The 27,458-nt window shown below is 33.8% G+C and overlaps 4 protein-coding genes across 4 annotated transcripts; 2 read left to right on the forward strand and 2 right to left on the reverse strand.

Annotated features, from left to right (window-relative positions):
- Positions 1–71: 71 nt before the first annotated feature.
- Positions 72–5,117, forward strand: Tsp_07980 (hypothetical protein). The gene is made up of 17 exons (XM_003373334.1): positions 72–116; positions 926–1,129; positions 1,199–1,366; positions 1,424–1,570; positions 1,605–1,700; positions 1,775–2,183; positions 2,246–2,517; positions 2,574–2,678; positions 3,027–3,245; positions 3,310–3,369; positions 3,478–3,657; positions 3,719–3,805; positions 3,868–4,093; positions 4,220–4,369; positions 4,441–4,547; positions 4,611–4,797; positions 4,864–5,117. The coding sequence occupies exons 1-17, from the start codon at positions 72–74 to the stop codon at positions 5,115–5,117; spliced, it is 2,916 nt and encodes a 971-aa protein (XP_003373382.1).
- Positions 5,118–7,761: 2,644 nt separating this feature from the next.
- On the forward strand, positions 7,762–8,593 carry Tsp_07981 (myelin proteolipid protein (PLP or lipophilin)). The gene is made up of 2 exons (XM_003373335.1): positions 7,762–7,923; positions 7,994–8,593. Exons 1-2 carry the CDS (start codon positions 7,762–7,764, stop codon positions 8,591–8,593), a joined length of 762 nt encoding a protein of 253 aa, XP_003373383.1.
- A 755-nt stretch (positions 8,594–9,348) lies between these two features.
- Positions 9,349–13,726, reverse strand: Tsp_07982 (cytoplasmic dynein 2 heavy chain 1). The gene is made up of 19 exons (XM_003373336.1): positions 13,540–13,726; positions 13,193–13,317; positions 13,087–13,137; positions 12,853–12,987; positions 12,644–12,787; positions 12,437–12,592; positions 12,271–12,384; positions 12,018–12,206; positions 11,569–11,760; positions 11,382–11,522; positions 11,212–11,322; positions 10,992–11,165; positions 10,853–10,940; positions 10,615–10,799; positions 10,341–10,562; positions 10,074–10,289; positions 9,819–10,021; positions 9,562–9,742; positions 9,349–9,498 (listed from the first exon to the last, which is right to left on the reverse strand). The coding sequence occupies exons 1-19, from the start codon at positions 13,724–13,726 to the stop codon at positions 9,349–9,351; spliced, it is 2,964 nt and encodes a 987-aa protein (XP_003373384.1).
- A 100-nt stretch (positions 13,727–13,826) lies between these two features.
- Positions 13,827–26,043, reverse strand: Tsp_07983 (ATPase family protein). The gene is given in 51 exon segments (XM_003373337.1): positions 13,827–13,847; positions 13,885–13,978; positions 14,018–14,202; positions 14,260–14,473; positions 14,532–14,653; positions 14,712–14,835; positions 14,904–15,070; positions 15,130–15,237; positions 15,291–15,428; positions 15,503–15,706; positions 15,772–15,914; positions 15,976–16,572; positions 16,639–16,792; positions 17,026–17,114; positions 17,129–17,381; positions 17,517–17,685; positions 17,828–18,072; positions 18,131–18,286; positions 18,339–18,468; positions 18,539–18,654; positions 18,720–18,811; positions 18,873–18,954; positions 19,008–19,117; positions 19,173–19,239; positions 19,300–19,624; positions 19,685–19,908; positions 20,018–20,200; positions 20,268–20,386; positions 20,433–20,572; positions 20,624–20,880; positions 20,944–21,060; positions 21,118–21,348; positions 21,411–21,543; positions 21,603–21,826; positions 21,879–22,037; positions 22,094–22,264; positions 22,326–22,437; positions 22,493–22,648; positions 22,701–22,903; positions 23,016–23,409; positions 23,602–23,729; positions 23,994–24,066; positions 24,125–24,264; positions 24,336–24,434; positions 24,505–24,765; positions 24,830–25,025; positions 25,081–25,256; positions 25,337–25,484; positions 25,546–25,640; positions 25,678–25,923; positions 25,957–26,043. 51 exon segments carry the CDS (start codon positions 26,041–26,043, stop codon positions 13,827–13,829), a joined length of 8,577 nt encoding a protein of 2,858 aa, XP_003373385.1.
- Positions 26,044–27,458: the final 1,415 nt, after the last annotated feature.

Below are 27,458 nucleotides of genomic sequence, written 5' to 3' on the forward strand. Positions count from 1 at the left end.
ACAGAGATCGATCTTAGTTGGTAATTCTACAAGCGGATAGCGATTATTGTCGATTTTATTTTTGCTGAACGATGGATGAAGAACGTCTGAAGAAACTTGAATCTGCCAAAAAAAAGGTGATTTTATTGCAATACTTTTGTATAATATTCATTAACAAAGTTACTTCATGAATAAAAGTTTAAATATAAAGTATATTTAGTTTTATTTAACATTTAAGAGTTGTTTCACTTTTTACTTTCTTTAATTTTTACAGATTCTGCATGGAAAATAATGTAGCATTACTTATATTCAACTTCCTTAATATGGTGGGTGACTCCATCCTTTTATCTGAATTTTCTTGGTAATTTTTTGAAAATAATTTGACGTGAACTAAAGCTAAGATGTAATTTATTTTTATATTCTTTAATTTTATAATCTATAATTTAGCTTAACTTCTAGCTTTAATCATTTATTTGTAATGTCAATGAGTTTTACTGGCTGGATTGAGTTGTTGTGGAAACCGCTGTAAGATTACTCACAAAATATTTTCATATTAGAATAAGCAACGTTGTGCATCTGTTGTTTCTAATAAATTTTATGCTCAAATATGTCGGTGAATTGTTTTCTAGCTTTTATATTTTATTGTATATTATGCAGATTTTATTGCATTATTTTAATGGAATATTGCAATACGCAATATTAATGTGTCATTTATGTATAAAGAATGTTTGTCATTTATTTACTTTTTCATTGCTTATTTAACAGTGCATTACAGTAATCATTTTGTAATTAAAAATTAAGTTTGAATGTGTTGAAAAAGCTGAAATATTGAAGTATGTAACTTTTGCTTGTTTAATCGTGTAAACTTATATATTTTAATGAATGTATTTTATTAGAATGAACTGTACATCATGTAATACTTGCATATCAGAACTGCTTTTTTCAGCTAAAAGAATTCCAATCAAAGAATCTACAAAAACCGATTGTCGATGCTGCCTCTTTTAACACTTTGATGCAGAAGAAAATTCAGCATAGTTTTACTGGAAATGTTAATCTAGAATCAATAGAAAATTCTAGTCTTTCACCAAGTTCCAACAACAGTGATGGCGGTGTATTTGCTTTGAATACAGGTCCACCTTCTGTTTTGGAAGTACGTTTTTATAAGTAATTTTTGTAGATTCAGTGTAAAATTATGACAAGCACATGGTTTTTATTTTAGAGTGAAATGAGCCACACAGCTACCGGAGCTGCAAATGATTTTGACAGCAATAAGCAAGAACGTGTCAATTCAAGTTTGCAGAAATTAAATCAACCAGATATGATTGCACCGAATTTGAATTTTTTTCAGTCTGATTTCACGAAGAATGATAAATCGGTGGCAAATCATGTAAAGCTATTCACTTCTTTAATATGTATGCATACATGAACAGTTGTATGTTTTTAGTATTCAGAGGGAATGTCGTTAACACGTAATCAAAGTGAAATAGAATTGGAGAATTCTTTGCTTAAAGATCGTTTACGTGCTGAACAAGAATCGAAGATGGAACTGGAAAAAACATACCAAGCACTTGTAAATTGGGGAAATTTTATAGTATGTGGTACTAGTTAAATTTCATTTTATACAGCAATCCGAGTACAACAAGCTTCGAACCGGGAAAGAGGCGCCATCAGCTTTTGAAGAGCGTAATTCCCTGTTAGAAGAAATACAGACTCATACAAAGGTAATATTTGTGCGAATGTGAAAGTTCTTTTTTTGTGTTTTCCGTCGAATTATAGGCATGTTATAATTTTTCAGATCATTGGAGTTCTTGTAGAAGAAAAATCTAGCCTGCAGTCTCAGTTACGTCAGGCAAAGGAAATGTTTAAGGCACTTCAGATGGAACATGTTTCTATGCAAATGAAATTTGTACAACGACAAGAGGTGGATAAAAATGCAACAACGATGATTAATGAACTTCAGGCTGAAAATGCAGCTTTGAAGTCTAGCGTACAACAACAAGGAATACAGCTAACAACCCAACGCTATGAATTGACTCGTCAGTTGCATGGATTGTCAATTTTACAACAAGATAAAAATGAGCTTTCCGTCAAGCTGAAAGCTCAAAGTGAACTAATTGAAAGTATGAAAGAAGCTGAGAAGAAGTTGAAAAGATCACTCGAAAGCCGTGAAATCTACGCAAAACAACTTTCCCAAGCCTTGACTAGTGAATCGTTGAATTTTTGAAAGCGAGATTTAACAGTTCATTTTCATAATTGCGCATTTCAGACAGCGAAGCAGGAAATGGTAATGATCGTTCTGAAAAAAGTACTTTTTCCATTTTGGAAGAAAAACAAGCCGAAATCGACAAGCTGAATGCAGAAATGAACACTGTGAAACAACAGCTACTCGAAGCTAAACAGTCATTTGAAAAGTACGAGCAAAGTGCTGAAGAAAAAATCGCGATCTTGAGTAGGGAAATTCAAAAACACCAAGCAGAGAAATCGACTTTGTTGATGAAACTTGAAGAACTGGAAACCGAGTTAAAAGCAGTGCAGTCTGTATGCATTATAGTGGAATATTCCAAGAACAATTTCAACTTTTAAGTAAATTTCAGGTGAACCAAGTTGAATCTGTTGTGGAAAGAGATAAGAATTTGAACGCAGACGTTATTGAAAGTATGAAACTTGTCAGCGAGCTTCACTGCGAATTAGAAATTATGGTAATATTTTGATTTTGCTTTAATTTCATTTCATTTAATAATTCACATGTTGTTATTTTTCAAAAGTAAAATTATCAGAGTTATGTACTAATGCTTCATAATCTTTTTTTCACTACTTTTTAGGATAAATAAAATAGAATAATCTTTAATGTCGTTTAAAGTTCGCGTTAAAATAATGTATTTTCAAAGTTTTTCGAAGACAGTCAAGAATTACTGTAATTATTGAATTGCAGGTGTGAACTAATTCCTTTTTAATAAATGACGAATTAATATTGCCAATACCAAATTTTTACCTTTACCAATATTAGTCGAAATAAAAAAAATCAAAATGATTAAATTTTACTTTAGAATAAACGCGTTCAGCAGTTAGAAATAGCTGTTCAAGAAAAGGAATTGCACATTAGTAATTTGGAATTGCAATTACGAGAAAAAATTGACTACGCACGTAACTGTCAGTCAATTTTGGAACAACTGCATTCGGAAAGAGTGACAGCTGGTCGTGCACTTGCTCAAAATCACGACCTCAAAGAGCGTCTTTGCGAGCTGCAGAATAAATTTGTCGAAATGGTTTGTGAACTGTGATGTTTGATATTGCACGTCTGGGAAGCAGTTGACATATTTTTCATTTCAGAGTGAAGCGAACGCTGTGATGACTGATCGTCTGCAAACGCTAACAAGCAAGCTTGCTTCGGTTAATCAAAACGTAAACTATGTGAATGCAGTTTTATTCATTGGAAATTCTTTTTTTTTGTTTGGATGCTGTACAATGCTATCTTTTTTATTTGATGAATTAATTTAGGAAAATGTGAAAAGTACAACTGACAGTTATACATCAATGACAGATGAAGAACAGTGTAGTTTCTGCACGAATAGTTGTAACAATTCGGACAACACGTTAGTTGAATTGAATATGAAAATTGAACAATTGACTATAGAAAACGATTATTTGAAACAATGTCTTGCTTCTAATTTAAGTGAGGTAAATTGTGAAACAAAAGAATTTCTCATTTTTTCTTTATCTAAAGAGTTTACAATTTTAGGTGGATCAAGCTACTACCACGACAGAGACTAGTTTAGTGGAAAGTGAAATTAATTTTACTTCTGTTGAACAATTGACTATTAATGAAGTAAATTAAATGAGCTTGTTTTAATTTGTTTACCAAGCATAGTTTTGAAAAATTATGTTCAGGACACCAGTGCTAATTCAGAGAACATTACTGACGTGCAGAGCTTGGAAGTGGAAAAGAAGAATAATGCTCACTCGTGTACCGAACATCAGAACTTATCGGATCGCATTGAAACACTTTCTGAAGAAGATGAAAAATTGCAAAATCGAATGTTGAGTTTAAATGCCTCGCTGGCTGCCAAAGAATTGCTATCCAATTCTGACCAATTTGCATCGGGACGTCGCAGTGGTATGCGTTGTTATACGAAACATTAAATTTTCACGTCATTAACAATATCACATGTTAAATTTTTTTATTCAGTTTTCATATATTTGAATGAATTGAATTTTATACTTATTTGGTTGTAATTTTCAGATGGACAAAGTACAGAAGATTTGCTACGCAGTTTGCATGAGCTTCAGCAGCGTTTTATCCAAGCGATGAATGAAAATGCTTCTTTGACTGACCGAAATCAACGGATGGAACATTTGATTATACAGTTGCAAAGTGAAACGGAAACAATCGGTAAACGTTGCCAAAGCAGTCATTGTTGAATACTGAAATAACTATTATAATTATTTGTTGCTTTTGTGAAGGTGAATTTGTTACATTGTATCAGCATCAGCGACGGGTTGTTCGTCAACGGTTGATTGAAAAAGAAGAGTACGTCGCTCAGATTGCTCGAGAAAAGGAACTGATGAAGGTCTGTGGACAAAAAATAAAATAAAATAATATAATTAATGAACAAGTGAACTGAATTGTTAAGGAAAAAGTTGCCGAACTTCGCTTATTGTTTGTTGATTTACTACGGGAGAGAAATCTGCTCAAGGCTTATTCTCACAAAGCTGCCGGCCAAAGCATGCCCAGGGGGATAGAGCTGGATAACATCAAATGCCCTGCGCGGTTGTCGCAGACTATCATTGATGAAACAGTTCTGTACAACCAACATGCAGGTATTATTATTATTATTATTATTATGAGCAGTGTTGTATGAGTTTAATGTTTCTTTCTTAATTTAGGTGGACAGAAGAAAAGCGTTGCGAGCGGCGCTGATGTGGCAGAAGTTGGCGAAGTGAATCTTTCCAATGGGAAAAGAACTGATGAAAAAGTTAATTCTTTGGAAAATGAGAAAGTGGAGACTGATGGTTCTTTGGTGGATCGAATTATGAATCTGTTAGCTGAAATTCAAGGTCCTGAGATGGTTAATCAACTGCCCAGTCAAGGCCCACAGATGCATTGCAAATATTGTACCGGCAAGATTAAGATCATATGATTGTTTGTCATTGTGTCAGTTGACTAAAAAGTTTTTTGTTTGTTCGTTTTATGGTTATTATTCAATAAAAGCCATCTAATAATTGTTGTTTGTTTGTCTGCATCATGTTCTACATGCATGTGTGTATGTGTCTTTGTATGTGTTGCTATCATAATCAGAAAAGAAAAATAAATGCGTGTGAATTTAAATATATTTTATTTGCAATGCTTTTTCATAGTAAAATAAAAATATTATTTGGCATAAGTTTTAGTGATATTTTTTTAAATTTAATATATGCGATACGCTTGACAATTCACAGGTATCATGCGACGTTAATATTTTGAGTTTTTCTAAATTGCAGATAAGAATGCATGTCCGCAATTCAGTTTATTTTCTTTTATCATACTGCAAACAACAACAGCTAATGCACAATGTGTGTTGACAATGAAAACAAACGACCAAATGAACGTATGCTGTAAGGATCGTCGTAAACACGTGGAAGAAAATAAGTAAATTAAAATATACACGTACATATACCAAGATTTATATATATATATACAGTATACAATAAAAATGAATGAAGAATTTGGTTTGCTTATATAAATTTAGTATAAAATTATATCACAAAAAAATAATTTATGCCATTCGTTCAATAATTCTAGTATATTCAACTTTTCTTCCATATTTACACCATATAGCAATATTCTGTGGTAAAGAAATTCAACATCTGGCGTGATGATAAACGACATGCACTTCACTTCATCGGAGAATTACTCCAGATTATGTGACATTGCTACGGTGCTATCTGCATTTCTGGAAAGCACCGTAGAAATGCGTTTCTCTCGTCAAAACGGCTACTTATATACAGAATTTGCTTAGCCATCGTTTCGGAAACAACCAATAAGAGCACAATTTGGAGGGGATAGTGAAAATTTTTTGTCCAGTAAGAATCGAGTACTGCCATATCATCTTTGACTAATCAAATTCAACCTCTTCATTTGCTTGGCCAATGGCAAACTGTGTAATAAATATTTTTTTCTTCAAATTCATCGCCAACTGATGATTAATTTCATTTGAAAATGTTGCTATGTTTGGAAGATGTTAAAAATGATTCAAATTGTATCAATTTGATTTGTGCCAAACGGCAATCTAACCTGCCAAGCAATCTGAATGCTGTTTTCAATTGGCACAATAAAAATAGCTTTTCGCCAGTTTTGAAAATCATCTCCAACCAAGCTGTTCGATTTTACTGATTTCCGTTAACTTATGCTATGTGATTCAATCGACAACTGTTCACATCGACTTAACAAGAAAACTATAACAATCACATCCAATCAACAATGACAATTTTATAATAATAAAAAATTATTATTTTTATTTCATCGCACACATTATATTTAAATGAATGCTGAATCATAAATTGAACAAAAAATTGAAATACACGATCAAAAATAGTTTACATATTCCATGTTTGAACTGCTGTGTTTGTACAGTTGAATCAGTTTTGATTTGTGAGCTCAAATGTGAAATTCAACGAGAAAAGTCTCTTTGAAAAGGACGAACAAACTAAGCAACAAGTTGAAAATATGCAATTTTGAAGTTTGCTTTTTTTTCCAAAAAAAAGAAAAATATTTTTCAACTGAACGATTATTTCTCATCAATTGGCAACAGTTGATATTGGCCGATTGATTTTCAACATTGAAACTATTCTCAATGCAAAGCAAGTGAAAAAACTTTTTTTATTCAATTATTCAACAGTCGTCTGTTGTAAGCGATGCAATGAAAGTTGTTTTCAATTCAATCAATTTCTACCTGTTCGAAAATTTACAATGAAAACACGTTCTGAATCAAATTGTTAAAGACAAAGTTTGATTTGTGAAAATGTGCACCTTTCTTCCACTGTCGTCATTTGGCAATTTCGTAAAATTTTTATAAAATTTTAAAATCAAAAGAAAAACACTCAACAAATGAAAATAATTTTTGCTTTTATTCTTCACACAAGTGTTCACGTATCAGAATTGTAAATAAAACAAAAAACTGCTTCAATTTCTAAATTTTTTTTCTATTCCATAAAAACAGTCATCTAAAATAAGATAAAATATGTGTAGAAATAAATAAAAATTGAAATTTCATAGTTGAAAATGATTTAGTGGAAAAATAATTTTTGTAAATTTTTACAAAAATGATATTTGTAATTTTGTACTTAATTTTCATTTATCACTGAATTCCGTACTGCACGGTACGTACTGTACGGCTGACGGCAAATATCAACCCGTCGATCTGAATTTCACTTCGCCGCTGTTTCCCAGTGCTATTTATAGCAGTGTTGAGTGAAGTGCTGCTGGTGAATATTTTTATTTTTATTTTTGTAACATCTGCCTGGTCGGCAAAGTGGTGTTGTCCGTGTTACCATGGAGCGGAAGGATCGATAGAACGTTTGTGTAAATAGGTAGTGGTGATTTATTTGTTCGTTTGCGTTGTTTCAATGCTCTTTGTTCACTTTGCTAGCGGGTGAGTCACGCTTTGCTAGCAGGTTTCAAATTTACGTGACAGTCAGTTGTTTCAGAAATGTTCGTCTGCTTTTGATTCCAGAAATAGGATTGTTTTACAATTGTTGTTTTTAATGTTTAGAGAAACGGAAAAAAATTCGAAAAACAACAGCAATATGGAAATGATTGCCCCCGTCGGCCGTCCTAGTAGTATTGGTCGTGTACCATTTGCATCTTTGATCGCGTTGAGCATCACGTGGATTGGCGTGGCAGTGTTTGCCGCCATGAATTTCCAAGCCGTCAACGCTAGCCTGCAGCAGTTGAGAAGCGTTTTCAACGTGAGGCTTTTTTTGTTTGTCAATTCTAATGCATCATTTTCAAAAAATGGCTGGCTAATTTTTCTTCCAGGCTGAAATTTATTGGTTGAACAAAGTTCAACTGTCGTTTATCGTCTCGGCAGTGATAATGTTTGTTTTCGCTGGCTTGTTGACTGTGATCGGCGCTTTGGCGACCGGCTCCACAAGAGACCGAGTCTACTACGGCTGGAAAGCTAGGCTGGGCGGAAGAATTTCCACGGCTCTGTTTTTGACCTTAACCTATTTGGTGCACATTTTCTGGTTGGCAATTTTCACTGTTGTCGTTTCGCTTTGTTTTGTCAACTGCATTTTGAAACGCCTCTGCGCTACCGTACCCGCATATACGGTCGACGACTGTCTGGATTTGAATTTGTTCAGCGTGTTCTTCGGTGATTTGAAATCGACTGACAATTGGAAATTATGCGGCGCCGCGTTGCAACAATTTTGCGTTCTCACCGAAAGTGCCAACAATTATTACATTGTCAGTTATTTTGCCTCGTTGGCGGTGCTGCTTGGCCTTGTTCATTTTATGATCTGCTTGTCGGCCAATTACGCCCACATCAAGGACGGATTCAAATATTCCGAACTGAAGGAGATACAACTTATTGAAGAAACTGAACTGAAACGCTACCCCCAAAGACGCTTCAACTGAATTCATCTGTCCTTTTCTTTTTTTTTCTGCTGTTGTTTCCCGTGTTTTTTGTTTTTCCAAGTTTGCAGGCAATTTTTACTTCATTCATCATCCACAGCATGCAGTTTGTTTGTTTGATTGATTTTCATTGTTCGTTTCACCATTGTTCCGTATGACCGTTTTCAAAAATATCCTTCTTTTCTGTTGTTATATATCTTTATTTATTTATTTATTTATTTATTTATTTACTAATAAAAGTTCTGTTTCTGAAAACTCGACAGAAACATCATTGAATTTCACCACCCTTTGAAGGTGAATTTCTACTTTTGAAAAGCTCGCATTCTGTAAAAATTGTAAAAGTCTTTCTGCTATATCTGAACATTGTCCGACGGTTCAATTAACAGAACAGTTGGTTTTACAGCTACGAAATTACACGGTGAGTTATTTTTCAACATTTACAATTTGCAAACACCTTACAGTAATTCACAGTATTACAGTAATGAAAAATGCTAATCAAGATTAAATAAAACTTCAGTGAGGCAAATAACAGAGTTTGTAAATGATTTTTATTATCGGTTGCCGTATTTTTGCAGTATACTTTAGAAAACGGTACATTTGCAAACATTACAGTATCTGTACTTGATAATATATAATGGTGTAAAAATTTGCATATTTGCAAATGAGAAGGCAAATTTTCAGCCCGAAATGTGCTTTGCGTGTCAAATGCGCCATTTAGTATAACAATGATCATCACCTCTGATACGGCATTTTTACTTTTAGTTCTTCAGAAACATCGCCACTCCTCGAACCAACCACTTCTGTGCATCACCTTTACATGGTAAGTCGATAGATGAAATTAAATGTGATCGACTTGAATCGTGATACAAAGGAATTTTCACTGATTCTGTTCTTTGCACATTTTTGTCCTAATATTGAAGTAAAATTTCACGTAAAATTTATATAAATTTAGCATTTGTTTGATTGCTTACATTTCTTGTCCACAAAACATTAGCTGGTGGTAGAATTAGTATTGGGGAAGCATTTGCGGTCGCGTCTGTTAAATATTTCCCATCAAATTGCGCGCCTTCGATGCACAGGCCCGTTATTGTGCAAAGCGATGACGATGAACTAATTTCATTCCAACTGAATTGCATTGCATAAGACGTTATGCTTGAATTTTGAAATCTAAATAGGAAACGTTTACTTTTGTTCACACCAACTGAGCAATAATTTTGGTATTTATTACCTTGCAGTCTGCTGGCGTAGAGCATTGAAAAATGTCTCCGGTCGGAAAAACATTGAAATATCAACAACTCCATTAGTTAATGTGCCACTATTTAATTGTTGAATCCATTGCTGCAATGCTTTAGCCTTGGTGATCAAGCGGGACAAAAACTCAGTTGCTTGTTTTGGGCCCGTTGGCCATCTGTACAACCATTCATTCGGAATCTGCAATGAATGACTTGATTATTTTCAAATTTATGCAGTTTAAACATTATACCTCATTTTTTGCCAGTAATGTGCTTAAAAGTTGTGTGTTTAAATTATGTGAATTAAAATTAAGAGTAGATTTGTGCAACATGCTTAATTCTGCATGAACAAGTTGAACTAAGCTAATGGCAGCGTTATATTCTGAAACAGCAAACGTTTCTACCGGCGTACGATTGTTTTTCTTCAAATTTGAAAGCAACAGTCTTGCGTTTATGAGATTTACACCCTGAAAATTATTATTGAAAAAAATATGTTTATAAGTGCTTTATAATTCTACTTGGTTGAGTCTCTTCCACAAATTTAAAATTGGTTTCAATATTGCCACCAGTGATAGAGTGTGCAATTTTGTTTTGTCCGTGTCAAAATGAGCTAATTTTTGTAGCTTTAGCAAATTCCGTCGACTTTCTGTCTGCTCCCATGATCGATTAATGTTAGACGGTAGTCCGAACACATCGGGTGAGTCATAGTCAGGGAGGTGAGAAATAACGGATGCATATTCCTTTGAATTGTTCGTTCAGTTTATTGTTTACGATAAAAAATTAAAGACTCACTTCGTATGACGTGGAAGTAGGAAGTACGCATTGCCCAGCAGCAATGGCTACCCTGTTATCTTCTGCTATTACTTTGTTAAAATATTGTTTAAGATAAGCTCGTAAAGTTTGCATATCAAATTCGTTCTCAATTCGTCCACCGTAGACAACATTTTCAAACATACCTTGAAATATTTCCCATATATCTGAAACAGATCATATCATTAAATTCAAAATTTAATAATAAGGAATTTTTCACCATTAGGCTTTTTATGAAACCATTTTTTAATTAAATGCAAGCAAGCTTTATAGTCTGCGTAGTTAAATTCATAAAACTTGCACCAGCCCTGAATTGATGAAGTTGATTAGAAATTCGAAATGTGAAAAATCATTCATACTTGGGGTATGTAACATCTCCTTTCCTGACAAACGGCGTGGAACCAAGATAGTAAAAATATGCTTCTTGATTCAGCTAATGAACATTGAAGTAGTTCAGACTTGTCCAAAGAGGACCAAGTTTGCAACATATTTTGCTTTAAGCCAGCTGGTGCCTTAGTTAAAAGTGCAAGTTGCTGATGATAAATTTAACAAATACAATAAACTGATCAAATCTTTTACTTCGTAAGCTACTTTCAAACTTCTTTCCAATAAAATTGGAGAAAATTCTTGGTGTGGTTCCGTAGTTAACCAAAGTCGAAAACTTTCTTTGGGATTCAGTTGCTTGAACTCCTGAAAATGCATTTACATTTTTCATTTTGACATTTTAACTCGTAAGACTAGTTAATCACATTTTCTAAATTCTGAAGCCACGAAACGGACAAATGCAAATTTTTGATACAAAGCCAATGACCATCAGATGCACACTGTCGAAGCAAGCGTAACGCCAGTTCGCATTGATTTTGTCCAGTCGCCACCTGTTTCAATTTAGGCTTTTAATTAAAAAAAGAAATTAATAATTTTAAACATTTTTCTGACTTGATAAAATTGTTCACTCCCAATTGTACATTTAGCCAAGTCTGCAATTTCCATCGATGGGTCAGAACCATAATCTGTGACAAATAAAACTGGTTCATTGCAAGATGTTTTCGTCAAATAAAATTTCTTCAAGTCCAATGGCTCAGGTCTCCATTCTTTGAAACCTAAACGTTTCATGTGCCAACAACTTTTCTGAATATTAAAAGTTAAATATGAAATATTTAAAATTCATGTCTGATCTCTTTTCTTGTTTTCTTTATCTTTTTTTATCCACAATATTATCGGTGTAAACTTTGTTATGAGTTTCCCTCTCGCAGTGAACATTTGCAGTTAATTGCATAAGAATGATTATTATTTAGGCTGCTTGTACAGAGAAAAGTGGGTTATGAAATAATATCGTGTGTGATAAAATGCAATTAACAAAAAGGCATACCTAAAATTTTTTCTACAAAGCGTATCATTGCAGTGTGAAGGCAATCAGGTCGTAGCGCTTGTACAACTAAAAGCTGTTGAAATGGAGTTAAAGAGTTCAAAACAAAAGAAGGCAAAATTTCTTTTTGAGCGTCGCCTCCAAATCCATCCTTCCATTTAATTCTGTTTTCCAGATTTAGTTTAGCAACCAGTTCAGGAAACATGATCTTCAGTATATATGAAATATTTCTTAGCAAGTACGATATTGAAGGTGAAGATAATTTTAGTTACCTTTAATTCCCTTAAACGACTTTTGCAATTCTCTTCTATCCAATCAGGAACTTCTTCGAATCCAGGATGCTCTTCTGGAATTTCTGTAGCATCGCCAATAAAAAATTCCCATTCCTAAATTGTAAAGTTATCCTCTGTCGAAAAATATCTTTTTATAAGCAATAACATTTTTATCAAATTGATTGGGAAAAACGGATCGAATTATTTGCAATACAAAAATAAGTTGATCTCGTTTGCGTAAAGATAATCCAATTGACTGGATAGTGGTTAAAAGCAAAGTGCTGATCAGTCGTTTCATTTCCAAGCTGTCCAACGTTCCAGACTGAAATTGAAATTTTTCATAAGAATGATTTATTACAGATATGCAATATACCTTATTTATTTTCAACACATTGCAATACAGATTTGTGAAAAAGGCCAAACTAAATCGGTACATGTTGCAAATTTTATGCAAATCACATATGACAAAATAAAGGGAACAAGCAACTTGAACGAGTGGCATGAATTGTTCACGCTCCTAAAAATAAGTTTCACTTAGCATATGGCGAAAAATGTTTTAGACGATTAATTTATGACAAATACTTTGTCAATTTCAAGTCGTAAATTTTGTGATTCTTTCAAAGCCGCATTAATTCCATCACTGCTTTCCTTGGCTTCATTGAGAGTTGCTAGTAAATCACTGTTTGTGAGAATGGTTCCTTCAAGATGTGCCAATTTCTGCAAAACAAAATGATTTGCTTGTTTAAATATACTTTAATTATTTCAAAAGTTATGAATTAAAAATTTCAATACAAATGCTTTAAATTTAAAAAATACCTCTAAAATTAATTCTTCCATATTCTGCAGTTTTAGTTTCAGCTCTTCTTGCTAAAATGTAAATAAATGACTCATTAGAATAGAATTTTTAATTTTCATGTATTACATTTTTCAACAGCTGACGTCTTTGTGCTTCACGTTCAGAGTTTGTTTCTTTAATTGTTAAAGCAAGCAGTTGTGATCTTAATCCAGGTTGAGTTGTAATAAAATTAATTTTTGTCACTAGTGAATCTGCATAAGACGGAATGCAAAAATCTGAATCTCCAGTTGCCCTATTGAAAAACGTGCAGTGTAAGATTCATCAACTGTTTCAGATAAAGAGCAAAACTAACAGATAAACTTTGAATTCATCGTGACAGTCTATTATTTTTTCACCAAACTGTAACTGCATTTTTGTTTCTGAAAAGTATAAGCTATAAGCATGGCGAAAAATAAAAAGGGCTAACAAAATACCATGACCAAGCAGTGAACGATTAAGCAAGGTGTAAATTATTGGATCAATCATTTCGACATCACAGAGTACAAGAATTTTTCCAAATCTTGCCGCTAGTTCAATGCGTGTAAAAACACTTGAATCCTGAAAGTACGGATTTCGTTGTAGTTGTAAGCATTTTCTCAAGTGTTCAGGAGTGATATACATTTATGCTTATGATTTCCACTTTTTTACTTCCACCATAATGAACTAATAGCCAGTCAAGAAGACGCTGAGAAGGATCAATAATCAATGAGCACTGATTGCACTAAAAATATGCCATGAAACGCTGCAAAAATTTTCTGCAGAAATGAAAAGTAAATTACATATATAATTGACAAAGCGTTTTGTATTGCAACCGCTTCATCTGGTAGTCCTTCCAGTTTCCACTGAAGCAGTTCTTTTTCAGTGGATAAAAACCTAAATAGCATTGTAGAAAAATAGCGTTCATGTATCAACTTATGTGATATATGATTTGTGGTGTACTCTTCAACATTGAAGCTTTTAACGTCCACACAATTCATCAATTCTTGCAAGGCTCTTTCTCTAATCTCCTCAGATTCTGATGATAAAAAGGTAATGAAAGCTGCTGCCAAAAGTGACAAATATGGAAGCTTATCTAAATCACTTTCCATCTCTTGCATCTAAAAATATCCATCCGCTAATTCATCAGTGATAAAATTAAGATCTCCAGATATTACTTGAAGTTTCCATCTTTCGTATTCTGAACCAAGTTTAGAAATCAACTGTTCAGCTCGATCTAAACATTCACTGGCATTATCGAGATCAAACTTAATTTGAGTTGCTTCTTTTGTAAGCGTTTCAAAGCGCTCTCGCAGTTGTGCAACACGTTGATCAGAGGTTTTCAATCCAACACAAATTTTTTCCATCTGTCGCTCCACTCGAGTGAGATTTCTACAATATTGAACACTTAACATTGAACAACTAAAATTCCTTTTATGAATGTAAACACTTTTGCAATTTGTATTTTTGCTGTTCGAGTGGTTTGATTTTTGCCAAAATTTCAGCATATTTCAAATTAGCGGTCACCCACGAAGCTAGTGGAGCTGCAGCTATTGATGCTCTCTTTGCTGTCTGTTAAAATTATTTTAAAATTTCAAAGCTGCCTTAATGCAGAAAAGCGTATTGATACTTTTGGGTCAAAAGAAGCAGACTTTCGAGCTACTAATTCTTTAACTCTTTCCACAGTTTGAGGGGAAACTTTTCTAGCGTCAAAATTGATTATTTCTTCTTTAACGCCACTTTTTGACAAAAAGCTATAAGCAATAATATGATAATTTTTATTTACTTTGTTTGATTGTTTTGCGAATAAGAAAATGCTTACTTTCTCATACTTGCCCAAGAACAGTCAAATATTCCCATGAATAGTAAAACTGCTTCCAGAATGTCACGAATTGTTTCAGGTGGAGCTCTCAAGCTTCGAATTTCTGACAATGATTCTGAGCGAATCATGCCAACATCTTCTTGAGCTTGCTTTATCAACGGCTCTATCTAAATTATGAAACATTAAAAAGAAGAGTTTGCTTTTTCTTTCAAATAGCACTTCTTACCTTGGACAACTGGGCATCAATAATTTTGCGTTGTTCTTCAACTTGTTCACTTTCTTTTTCACTTGCTTTCTTCATCATTTCCATGTTGGTTTTGTGTTCAGTAGCCTCCTGGAAGTGAAAAAGCTATTTAAATTGAAAAATTGATAAAAGATATATATTACCGCCATGCTCAACGTAATAGCTTGGAGCATATCGTCAGCTTCGCTTTGCTTTTCTTTCAGTAGTGCATTTTGCTCGCTAGCTTTAACTTTCATTTCTGCTACCACTTTTTTTGCTTCACTTAATTTTGCCACTCCAGACTTTAAATGATATTTCATTTATATGAGGTTTTCTGTTCAATTGACATTTTTCACATTACCTTCAACACAGATACCCTGGCTTGAATCAAACTTCTCTTATTTAATAGCAATTTGTTAAATTGGCCAACAAAAGCGATGAGCTTCTTTGGAGATGGGTTAGAAAATCGTTCAAAAACTTCAACAAATCGATCACAAAATATTTCGTTATTTTCGAAAGGATTTGGTATATCAACTGAGCTACTTTCAGAAGTAATCATCGCAAATGTTGAAGCAGAAATCTGAATCGCACACATATGCATGTATAAATCTTGCATGATGCAGCAAAAAGTAATTGTTCAATTACCTTTAGCAGGGAATCTTTAGACCAACTATGTATTGACAGGACAGTGCATTTTTTAAATAGTACACCGTAATGTTTCCTGTAAGTGGCTAATTTCAGTTCGTTTGAATCAATGATCAATACAATACGAAGATTTTGCTTCACTCCTAAAATGAAAAGTTTAGCAGCACATCAAGCAACAAAACCAAAAATGAAAGTATTTCTCACTTTCTGAAAAATAAGAATGCATGTTTCCATGATATGAATCTTGTGCAGCTTGTTGACGCAGTTGAGCTAATAATGGCTCTAATTCCTCTGATTTAAAAATACCTGGAACTTCACCTGAAAGCAATATGGAGCAAACTGGATCCAAAAAACGATCCTCAATCAATTGGTAATCTTCTATTAAAAGAATGACCATGCCATTTTTCAGCGCCGCAGTTTGCAGTGCCTGCTTCAAATCATTCATGTACTGTTTCCAACCGTAATGCGGGGTAATATGCAAATGAATTAGCTCAATGTTATGCAAATATGCTGTAAGTGCTAGTGCAGATCGTCTTCCAACACCGGCTGGTGCTATCATTACAAGTGAAGAACGAGAAATGGATGTTATTGCGCGTTCAATCTGCGTGACCAACAGCATGAGTTCTTTTGTAATTACCAAATTCAGTCGACTGAATTCACAATTATATCGTGCAGTTGCACTTTTTAACAGTGTGCAAAATTGCTCTTCTTCGACTTTAATTAGTTTTGTACCAAGAAGGTTCTGAGAACGTAGCTTTAGCACGTCTGTCTCAGTTCCACAAGAGGAATACAGCTGAAAATCTGAAATGGAAATATACTTAATTACAAGTGAAAATATTGCAGACAATGTTTTCAAGAATGAATTACCCAATATATTTTCTTGTCCACTTATTGCTAGTAATTTAGGCCAATGTTTCACCACCGATTCCCTGAGCAAATGATCAAATTGATTCTTTTCATTTTCAGTAGTTAAACGATCACGAAATATTCGAAAACCTTCATGCAGCCATAAGTGAAAGAACTTTTTAATATCCCTAAAGTGATAAATACATTAATAATGTGAAAAACAATAAGATACTTTAGCAAATTACCAATCTCTCAAGTCGTAACGAGGCAAGCTGGTAATCCAAGTTGTCAAGTCAGTCGGAGTGAAAAAGTATTCAACATTACTATCAAACTTGAACTGTTTTTGACACTAAAAATCCAACAGGTGCAACTTTCACTGATATAGTACATTTTTTTTGTCTGTTTTACCTGTTCATATATAGCAATCATGCATGTCGCTATTTGCGCAAGTAAGGATTTTCTGTCATTTTCTATAACTTTTAAATTCACTGGCAAAACTGAATTTAAATACGCAGTACAAATTGAGGATAATTCTTCTTTGCTTGGTGATCTGTTAAAAGAATTTGTTCAGTATGTACGCATTCATTTTCGACAACATTAAGCTGTGCTTGCCTTATGCTCATCACTGGCATGATAGACATAAACCGTTGGGGAAGATCGCTGTATTTGGAATTTGTTGATACGTTTATACAAAACACTATTTGAACATTTGATATTGTAATCCATTCAAAAGTTTCGTCATAAAAGCCTCCAAGAGTGAACACCTTAATAAAGAGCAGTTAATAAATAGTAAAAAAAAGCCATGACGTTTATGACTGTACTTGACGTAAAAAAGCTATTAGCGAGTTGCAACCCCACTGATCTCGTTTGCAGATGTCAATGTATTTAATTAAAAATACAAGTCGCTCACAGTCTTTAGGTCGAAATTCTCGACCTTTTGTTCCAGTGGACAAAGTGCAGCACTGTTTGAGTTTATCGAGAAAATTTTCAAGATTCGTTTCAGCAGTACAGTGCAAGGACACTAGGTGAGTAGAACAATTAGCTTGCAGACTTTCGTTCAGCAACAGTCTAAAATATTATTATAAGCATAATGTTTTTAAAACATAATAATGACGATGTATTATTATAAAATTATTTCATAAGAATATTTTGGAAATATTTTGTGCAATACATGTAGTATATTGACTTGTATAACTTTGAAATGGCTTACTGCTTTCCACATTCATCTGGACCAAACATTATAAATGACTTGCACGAAGGTTTTGCCCAAAGCATATCAATGTAGCTCAAAGCAGCAAGTGCATCTGCTGTTTTTACCAACAGTGCTGTCCCAGAACATACTTCAACTTGATCAGAGTAATCATCGAAGCTTACAAGTCTGTCGTAACCTTTTTCATAAACTACGTTCATTGGTTGCTTTGGATCAGGCAATTTTTCACCAGCCCAGTTAAACAACTTTTCAAATTTATATGGAATTAATTATAACCGTACAATTGAATTACTCAAAACATACTTTGGTAGCGAATTCCGTTTGAGCATCATGGCGTAGATTTCTGGAAACCCCGTACAACAGTCGAACCAAAAATTCTTTTTTCCTTTTAACATTGTCCATAATAGCAAGAATATTTTTCACAGTACCTACTAAACTCAGTTCAGCTACGAATTCATCCTTAAAAAAGCATATGTTTGTGTATTTTTAATTCTGGCATTTATTTGCAAACCTGTTGTAAAATCCATTCAAGAGCGCGATAGAAATACATGTTGAACCATTCAGATAAATTTTCTCTCACGTCAGTTTGTTGTTTTTCAATGAAATGCTTAACAATAGCTTTGATGTCAACTGATTCTTGGCTGGAATACAATTTGAAATACATTTTTGTATTGATATTCTTTTTCACAATGTTACTTAAAATATGCTTACCTCAAGTAAATAATGCCCATTCTAGATATAGTCGCGGGTGAGGCGTTGGTAAGATTATCGCATTCAAAAATAAAATTTACATTTTTCGTCAGTTGAATGCGTTCACCAGATGCCATCTAAATAAATATATGAATATATATATATATAATTAACGCTATTTAAATCTGATTTGTCAATTAACCGTTAAAAGTTTGTTGTCATCAAAAACGGAATTCATGGATTCAATCCATTCTGGATCAATTTCACCGTCGCATACTATCCATGACCAAACATCTTTAACGCAGCATTGTATTAATTAAAATGCTATCAGCATCATTCTACAAAGTGTGCTTACTTTCAGATACGCATTTCCGACAAAGGTGTGTTAGTAAACCATCGCACCATTCTCGAGTATCAGGATCAATGTAGCCAAGAAGCTAAGATTGAGAATGTTTTACATAAATTGCACAAAGTGTTTACTTGACTTTACTCGATGTTTGAGCATAGCTTTTGGATTGAAGGTGTATGTATTGATCTGTTTCCCCATTTTAATCAATGCTTCTTTCAGCACAGTCCATATTGTAGTTTTTCCAGAACCACCTGTAAATTAAACTCGTCATGAAAACTTGTAAACTTTTGAATTAAAAATGTCTACTTGGACCAACAATGATAACTCCCATTCGTTGTTGAAGTTGTTCGTATAAGTCAAAAACTTTTTCTTTCTAAATTCAAATTATGGTTAAGTTCACATTTTAAATTTACGAACTACCTTGAAATACAACCTGATTTCTGGACAATGTAACATCCATCTTAGAAGCAGCATATTCTACTGAATCTTTCAATTCATCGCGTTGAATTTCTTTTGATTTCACTCCAGGAAAAGCGTCTCTGATTATATCTTCAAAAATGATCGAATCACTGTAAGTTAACTTTGATTGAGTGTTGATTCTGAGCGCATGCACAGTGGTGATCATTTCTAATTCTTCAGTGGATGTTTCTGATTTTAAGGTAGTCAAATTTTGGCGCAAAAGATTGCCACAAGTATTTAACACTGTTTTCAAAGCTCTCAGTCCCCAATCGTAGTGATGCTGTTGAGATAATATTTCTCTAAATCACATCATCATCTATGTATGCAGATAAAAGCAAAGCAAAATTTAAATAACAAACCGACAAAGATCGAAGACACAGGTTAATGTTTGTCCAATCTCTAGAGCTTTGGTGAATCCCTCAGACATTAGCATTGTTTGTGCGATGATTTTGTTGTCTGCCTGTGACATTGCAACTGGTCGGAAAAGTTGTTTCAAATTATCTGGCAATCGCCTACGACCACTGTATTCTTTTCCCGCTGGATTTAAAGTAACAAAAACTGCAATGTTTGGATTAATTTCTACCTAAAACATTTGCAGCCAATTGTTGTTATTATTCGGTTGATGAATGAATGAAATTCAGCGGAATCACTGGTACTATAAAAATAAAACCGTGAACATCAAATAATCATACTTCTTTATCCATTAGCATGCACACATTCTGCTTGGATTTCAATGCATTTTGTATTGTTTCAATTTGCATCGATACTGCCGACAAGACCCCTTCTTCGAGTCGATTGAACTCATCAAAGCAACCCCATGCTCCACATTTGATCAAACCAACAAAAATTCTTCCCATTGATTTGAGATCAATGCCCTGAAAACATGTAAATAATATCATTTTTGTTGGAAACATATCACCTCCTGTATAATTGACTACCTACCTCGTCACAGTTGAACACAAGAACAAGCCGACCTAAAAGCAGTCCTAGGGTCTTTACTGTTTCAGTTTTTCCAGTACCTGTGGGACCATATGGATTACCACCCAAACCCATGTGCATTGCTTAAAACAGTATTTTATAACTGAAATACACAACACAAGCGTATACCTTGAGTAAAAGTCAGAAAACATCTGTCTGTTAGCTGAGTGTGTACTAGTTTTGCTAAGTTTCCAACATACTCATAGTTGTACATGTATTCAACATCAACAATTCTGACTATTACTGCTTCGTTGTTTTCGAGATAAAATCTTTAAAAATCCCTTTATTGAAATTTTGTAATGCAACTTAACCACCCATACCTCAGCTGCATTTGCCATTGCCAACAATCTTTACTTGTTACTGAAGCTTTCCGCAGATTGTTTACAATTTCTAGGTTGTGAATCAAATCCAGAATGAGAGCTTTAAGCTTCAACTGTAAAATAGTAGAGTCGGTTGTGACCAATGTGTAAGTTTTAAGTTGGCTTTGCAATGATGCGGCAAGTCGATCCAACGTTCCTGATTGGATCGCTTTTTCACATTGTTCACAAAATCGAATCTGCTCAGACAAACAAAGCACCTGAAAATCAGTTTTCATTTTAACACATCTATTAATAATTTGTTTGAAAATAGCGAAGCTTACTTGTGAACAGAATTGTGAAGGATCTAAGTTTTGGCCACTTTTCATTGTGTTAACCGCCAAAATGACTGAACGCTTCAGGGTTTCTTGGATTGAAAGATGAAGTGCAGAAAGCCATAGCTTCAAACAATATATAACTGCAGCCCACAGTATTGTTTGAAAACAAATTCACATTACCTGTACTTCACCAGCAATTTTGACCGGAGATTGAAGAGGTAAAATTTCTCCGTCAGCTGAAGCAACAGCTGTTATGCAATTGTTCCCTTTATCGAAGTGAACAGTGTGAATTCCAGGAAACAGCTTTTTCAAATGCATTTGTATGATTTCAGGATCATCTGCTCGCCCCAGCAATTCCAATAAATCATCATCACCAATGAAATAAAATCTAGGAAATTCATCTCTTTTCTCCTAAGTAAAAAAAGGTTTTTTTAGCTTAGAGTTAGAATTTGGATTTTATGTCACGTCATCACTTCTAAATACTGATTTAGCGCCTTTTGACAACGCTGCAATTGCTCTACCAAGTTGGTAAGGCTACTCCTTGAAGAAGCATTCACTCGTAGCATCATGATGCGATTGTCTTGTGCTAATCCATTCATTATCTGCCTGAAAATTGACAATTCTAACAACGAGATTAACGTCAAGTTGTAAATTGAAATTTTAACTGAAATTCTTTGTCCAATCGCTGAAAACGAGACCATTCTTTAGGCAGGGCACCCAAATTGAATACTGGACTCAGTGAAAGCCATTTGCGTTGTATTTCCTGCAACAGGCGGACATGGTCCAATAATTCACTCAAACGCTGTTCCCAAAAATTTGTTCGATCATAAAATGCATTCTGCAAAGATGACTCCTTGAGGGATTGTACAAGAGCCTGTTTTTCTTCAATCTGTAAAGAAATGGACATTGATAAAAGCTGTGCAGTTTTTTTCAAAATTCACTTCGTTCAAAATTTCTTTCCAATTAGTGACAAGAGCAATTTGCTGACTGTTTTGCTCTTTTTGAGAAGTGAAATGGAAAGTGCATGCAGCACCCCACAGATCCAACTGATGTAAAGTATCACGAATAGCTACTTCACCTTGCGCCCGAGAATTCAATTCCTTTTGAAAATTTAATTAATATTAAACATTTATAAATAAAAACAAACTAAAAGTACTTTTAAACGTGAAACATTCTGAACTAGCACGGATGTAGATGATAAAAAATGTCCAAATGTTAGATGTTCGTGTTTCATCAATGTTGGAAGTTTCATCAATCGCATGAGTTCAATCCAATGATCTTCAGAGAAAGATTCTCCCGTGCAGTATTTCAGTACTGGAATTAATTCCTCAACATATAAATTACAATTAAAAAAACTAAGCAAAAAATAAGTAAGCATTATCCTCTACTCTGTATTTTGAAATATCATTCTGTATGCGCATAGAAATGGAATTCATTTCATCCTCTTTGAGCTTTTCGCTCCATGTAACCAAAAACTGAGAAAATACATGAATCTTTGATCTAAAATAAATACGCATTATTATCATATGATGCAATTAAATAAGTTATGCTTCACTTGAAAAATATCCATTCTTCGTTGCCAAATTCAGTTAAAGCGTTGTAAAATGTTTGGTAGGGTAGCCAAGCAGCTTCACATGCTTGGACACTGTGAATGAGCTCTTCCAAATTTTTAAATCGAGGTTTATCTAATCCGAAACTTTCAGCGTCGTTCCTGTTAAAAATAATTTTTTCTTGAAATTGAACAAAACTCTATAAATTCATACTTGAGTCGTTTGCTTTCTTCGACGATTTCATTCAGTTCACGTTGCTTCTGCGATACAAAATCAACAATTTCGTGTATTTTCTCATCGCTGATGTCAGAGATGTCATTTTTTGGCTTCATGTGATACCATTTGACAGCAAACCGTTCCACGTGCTGTGTAAATGCTTGTATTTGGCTTAAAACGTTGCTTTTCAGTGTTTCCATCTAAAATTGAAATTTCATTTTCCTGCACCAATGCGTACGCTGAAGTGATCATATCACGCAAGATGAATAAACCATAATAACATACAGTACTAATATTCAAAGAAAATCAAACCTGATCATTAATTATAATTCGATGACTGCCCAACATCGAATCAAATTTCCCAAGCTGCTGACGCAGGTCGTCGGATCCAACAAGATTCGTGCCGGCAACGGTTTTGAACATTTTATTTTTTGACTCAATTTTTGATACCAAGTTTTCAATTTCAGTCCTTTTTTTCAAATAATTTTGATTTAAAACATGTGCCATTGTAATTTCTTCCATCGACTGTGGACGACTGGTAAGAGTGCGAATTGCTTCATTAAGGAAATGACCCAACTGAGAGCAATCTTTTTGCCAAGAATCTCGAAGTGTGTGCAACAGCATGTCGTAAATCCGTTGTAACAGATTTTCAATAAACAACTTTATTGAATTTGTATTTATTGTAATGCAGGCAATTTCTATTTCACTAAATTAAAAATAACACTTATCACATAAATCAGTTCGGAAGCGTCAACACTGTCTATTTGAAATAACTGTATAAATTTGTTTCTATAGTTTTACATTTCTATGTGTACAGTATGGTTTGATTTGAAAATAAATTAAAAATTGCTTTCATTGATTTACGGTAGAAATGTTAAATACAAAAAAATAATAAAACCTCGGAATTTTTTCAGCTTCTCTGCCATTTTGTTTTACTGAGCGAAATGATCTTTCCCAATCAGAAGCTTCAACAAAGTGCTCTTCAATCAATGTTTCTATATCTGCTGATCCAATCACAGCCCATTTCTAAAATTATCAAATTATAAATTCTCTAAATTAGAAGAAAAAATGACTACTTTTTGAAAATAATAATAATAGTCACAATATTCTACAAAAATTCCAACTTACGTTAAAACAGTTTTTAGTCATTTGCAACTTTTCAAGTAAGTCTTCAATTTTTTCGTAAGCATTTTGTATGTAATAAGAATTTCTTGCTACGATACTTTCAAAAATTGACTTTCCAAATGACAAGTTATCTGAGCAACCTTTAAAGTTGCAAGGAATACTAACAAACCGTCGTATTTCTCGATAATACTTGGAGCGAATTTCTTCAATTGGTGGTTTCAATTTCAGCTTCTTTTGACTTAAAATACAGCAAGATTTCAATAAATATAAATCAGTATTAACCATTCAAATATAACCTAAATAATATTTCAACTTTCATCTTGGATAGTGTATCACTGAATTTTATCAATCCTAAACGATACTGATAATCAAGAACTTTGTACAATTGCCAATCCCAGTGAATGATCCACGGCTTCATGTTGTTTGCGTTAATATTCTAAAGTTAATAAAATAAAATAAAATAAAATTAATCCTAGAAAGTATTTTTATGAAAATACCACTTCTTACCAATCGTGCCGCATCTCTGAAAATTTCTCGTATTTCTGCCAAACTGTCTTTCCACTTTTTTTGATGATGCAGCAAATTTATATCCATCAGCATCAGGACCTTAAATTTTTCTCATGAAAAATTACAATACGTATGTATGATGTATAAATTTGCTCCAATACGTGATTACTTTTTGACAAATTTGCTGATGATAGTACTGGAGCTGACGATTGAGAACTGTGATTCGTTCTGCTGCTTCTTGTAATCTCATTATGTAATTTTCTACTTCTTTCGGATCATTCCAACTAACAGTGAACACTGAATCTGAGTACTTGGGTTCTCCAGCTTTGGGGACTTTAATAACTTTTTCAAAAGCAACTGCCGCATCAAGCATCATCGCTTGCAAGCAGGGCAGCATATTTCGTTCAGCATTGTTATAAAAATGAGAAACCTAAAATCACACATACATTGCTTATTGCAATTTATTTATTGATTTTAAACGTATCACGTTTGACCTGCTTCAATGTTTCGGCATATTTATAATATTTTTGTGCTGTCTTCACGCAGTTGACAATTCGATGAGGAACTGAATATTTAAGGCCAAGAAGTTGACGCGTTTCTTTTATTAATCGAACTAATTTGTCACTGTAATTAACTTTCAAACTTCCGTTTTTCTCACTCAGTTCCATAATTTGAGAGTTTGTTTGCATGCTAAAAGTAATTTTTCAATTTGAAAAATTCAAAAGTCACTCACTCACACACTTACCTCACAAATTCACGAGGATCATCGATTGCCTGAATCCATTCATTGCACCAACTGTCGAACAATTCAACCCGGTAACTTTGCAGCTCATTTATGTAATCAGAACAACTTTCCACGTATTCTTTGTGACCAGCAAGATCGTCAATCAAATCAGAGACCATCTTCATTGTCTGCTCTACCTGTGTTTCCAACATGGATTAAGTAAAAGGGGAAAAAAAAGAAAACTCATCTCAATCCACGAATAAATAATAAATAATACCTGTGATTCTTCTTGTTTCGCTCGAACAAGCAGAGACACAGTCTCTGACATTTCGTTAAAAGCCAAATGAATCCAGGAACCAGAACGACGTCGAAATGCTTCTCTTGAATTTTTCAGTTCTTCACTCAAATTCAAAAGCAACGTTTCTCTCCAAAAGTTACATTATTCAACTTATATCAATATGGATGGCAAAGCAAAAATTCGCATACCTTTCAGTTGCAAACTGCTGCTTGACCGCAGGAAGACAGAGTAAATCTTTGTATCGAACAAAATTATTTAAAATCTTGAAAACCTTTACGCTATACTTGCAAAAATTAATATTTAAAACGAACAAATCATACCGTCATTATGCTTCTTGATTTGCTTTTTGACGACAATAAATTAATTTTGGATAGCACATCACGGGCAAGTGCGCCGAAACTACGTTCAATCTCGAATTTCAATTTATGCCATATTTTATCATTATTTGCATTCAAATCGAAAATGTGAAAATGCTCGGGCAATTTCCAAAGCAGCTGAATTTCTGCACACTGGTGTCGATCAAGCATCGTGCATAAAATTTCCTTTGCCGACCGAAGCGCAAAAATCTACATTCATCATATGCGTTTGAATATATTTACCGTCTGAAATTTGTTTGTTAGTTTACTTGTTTTAGCCTTTTTATCAACAAATTGAGCAACTCTGACGTGAACGGTTTTCCATTCCATTTCTGAGAAACCCAGCGACTCCAGATTTGATTTGTCAGTAGATCACAACTTTCTTTCCATTGTTCGCACAAAGAAATTGCAAGACGCAAATTTGAGAAAACATCATTGAAGCTGTCGTTCCAAAAATCCACAGCATCCAGCTTGCATTTTACATAAAAATAAATATCTTTGCCTATAATTACAAATAACAACAATAATTGAAAATGTTGTTTGCATTTAAATACGCTTTACAAAGTTTCACTGTTACCACCAGTTCGTGCAATGTAAAAATTAATAAAACAAAATTACTGATAATTTCAAACAGATTTTTCATTCGTTGTTGTGGAAATGGTTCGTAGGTTTGTTGCATCCAAATTTCGTTGAAACAATTCTGAATTTTGTCCAAAAGGGAAGATATTTCTGCAAATTGTAATGATTCAATTTTGGAAAACTCCTCTGCAATTGTTTGCAAAGTGACATGGAAAAATTCAGCCCGTTCATCGTTTCCACTTGAACTAGCCCTTTGCCAAAAATTGCTCTCTTCACTCAGTGAAATGGATTCTGAATGAAACGTATAAAATTTGACATATGAACAACAACAGTAACAACAACAACAGAATCGTTAAATAAAAATTTACGTCTAATTCTGCTGTCGTCATTGTCAGATTTGTGAAATTGTTCACTTTTGGGATATGTGAGACTGTTGAAAGTCATTTGAAGGCCGAACTGTAATTCATTGATCAGACGTTTCAGCGAAACTTTGTTGTCGTTGGTGCATTCCGAATTTGAAATAACAGGGCTGTAAACTTTATCCAGTGTGTTGTAAAGCGCATCAGGAATTGATTGATGAAATGAAACTGTAGAAACGTGATCTCGCAAATTGTATTCACTTATTACGCAAGGATTATCTTTGAAATAGATCATCACGAGACAGGATGAATCTCTTGGTAATTCAGAAAGCTGAAATTTAATTTCAAAAAATAAATCAAATTTAAATATTCAATTGACTACATTCTCACCGCATTTGAACAGTAAAATTTGCATTTTGAACGAGACCATGCAAGAACAACGCTGGCACAGTCTGATTCGTTCAAAAATTTTTCCAACGAATTCACATGTCTTTGTTCGAGTGTTTTAATTTCAAGAGGAACATCAAAATTTTCTGCAGCTATTTTTAAAATTAATTTTACGCACAAATCCGTATTTTTCATATTTTTCATAAGGACACAGACGCAAAGGCAAATAGCGGGTAAATTTATTGATCTAAGTCAGTAAAAGCGCTGAAAATGGTTTCCATGGAAATCGCACGCCTATGGTAATGAGGCAAGATATTGTTCACCTATATGCAAGTTGTTCAACCAATATTATAAATTTTTCTATTCAACTGCTCCAGCTCACCTTCAGAGACAATGTATGATAATGAAAAAAAACAAATG

The sequence above is a fragment of the Trichinella spiralis genome (genome assembly GCF_000181795.1).
Source record: "Trichinella spiralis strain ISS 195 chromosome Unknown Scfld6, whole genome shotgun sequence".
NCBI lineage: Eukaryota > Metazoa > Nematoda > Enoplea > Trichinellida > Trichinellidae > Trichinella > Trichinella spiralis.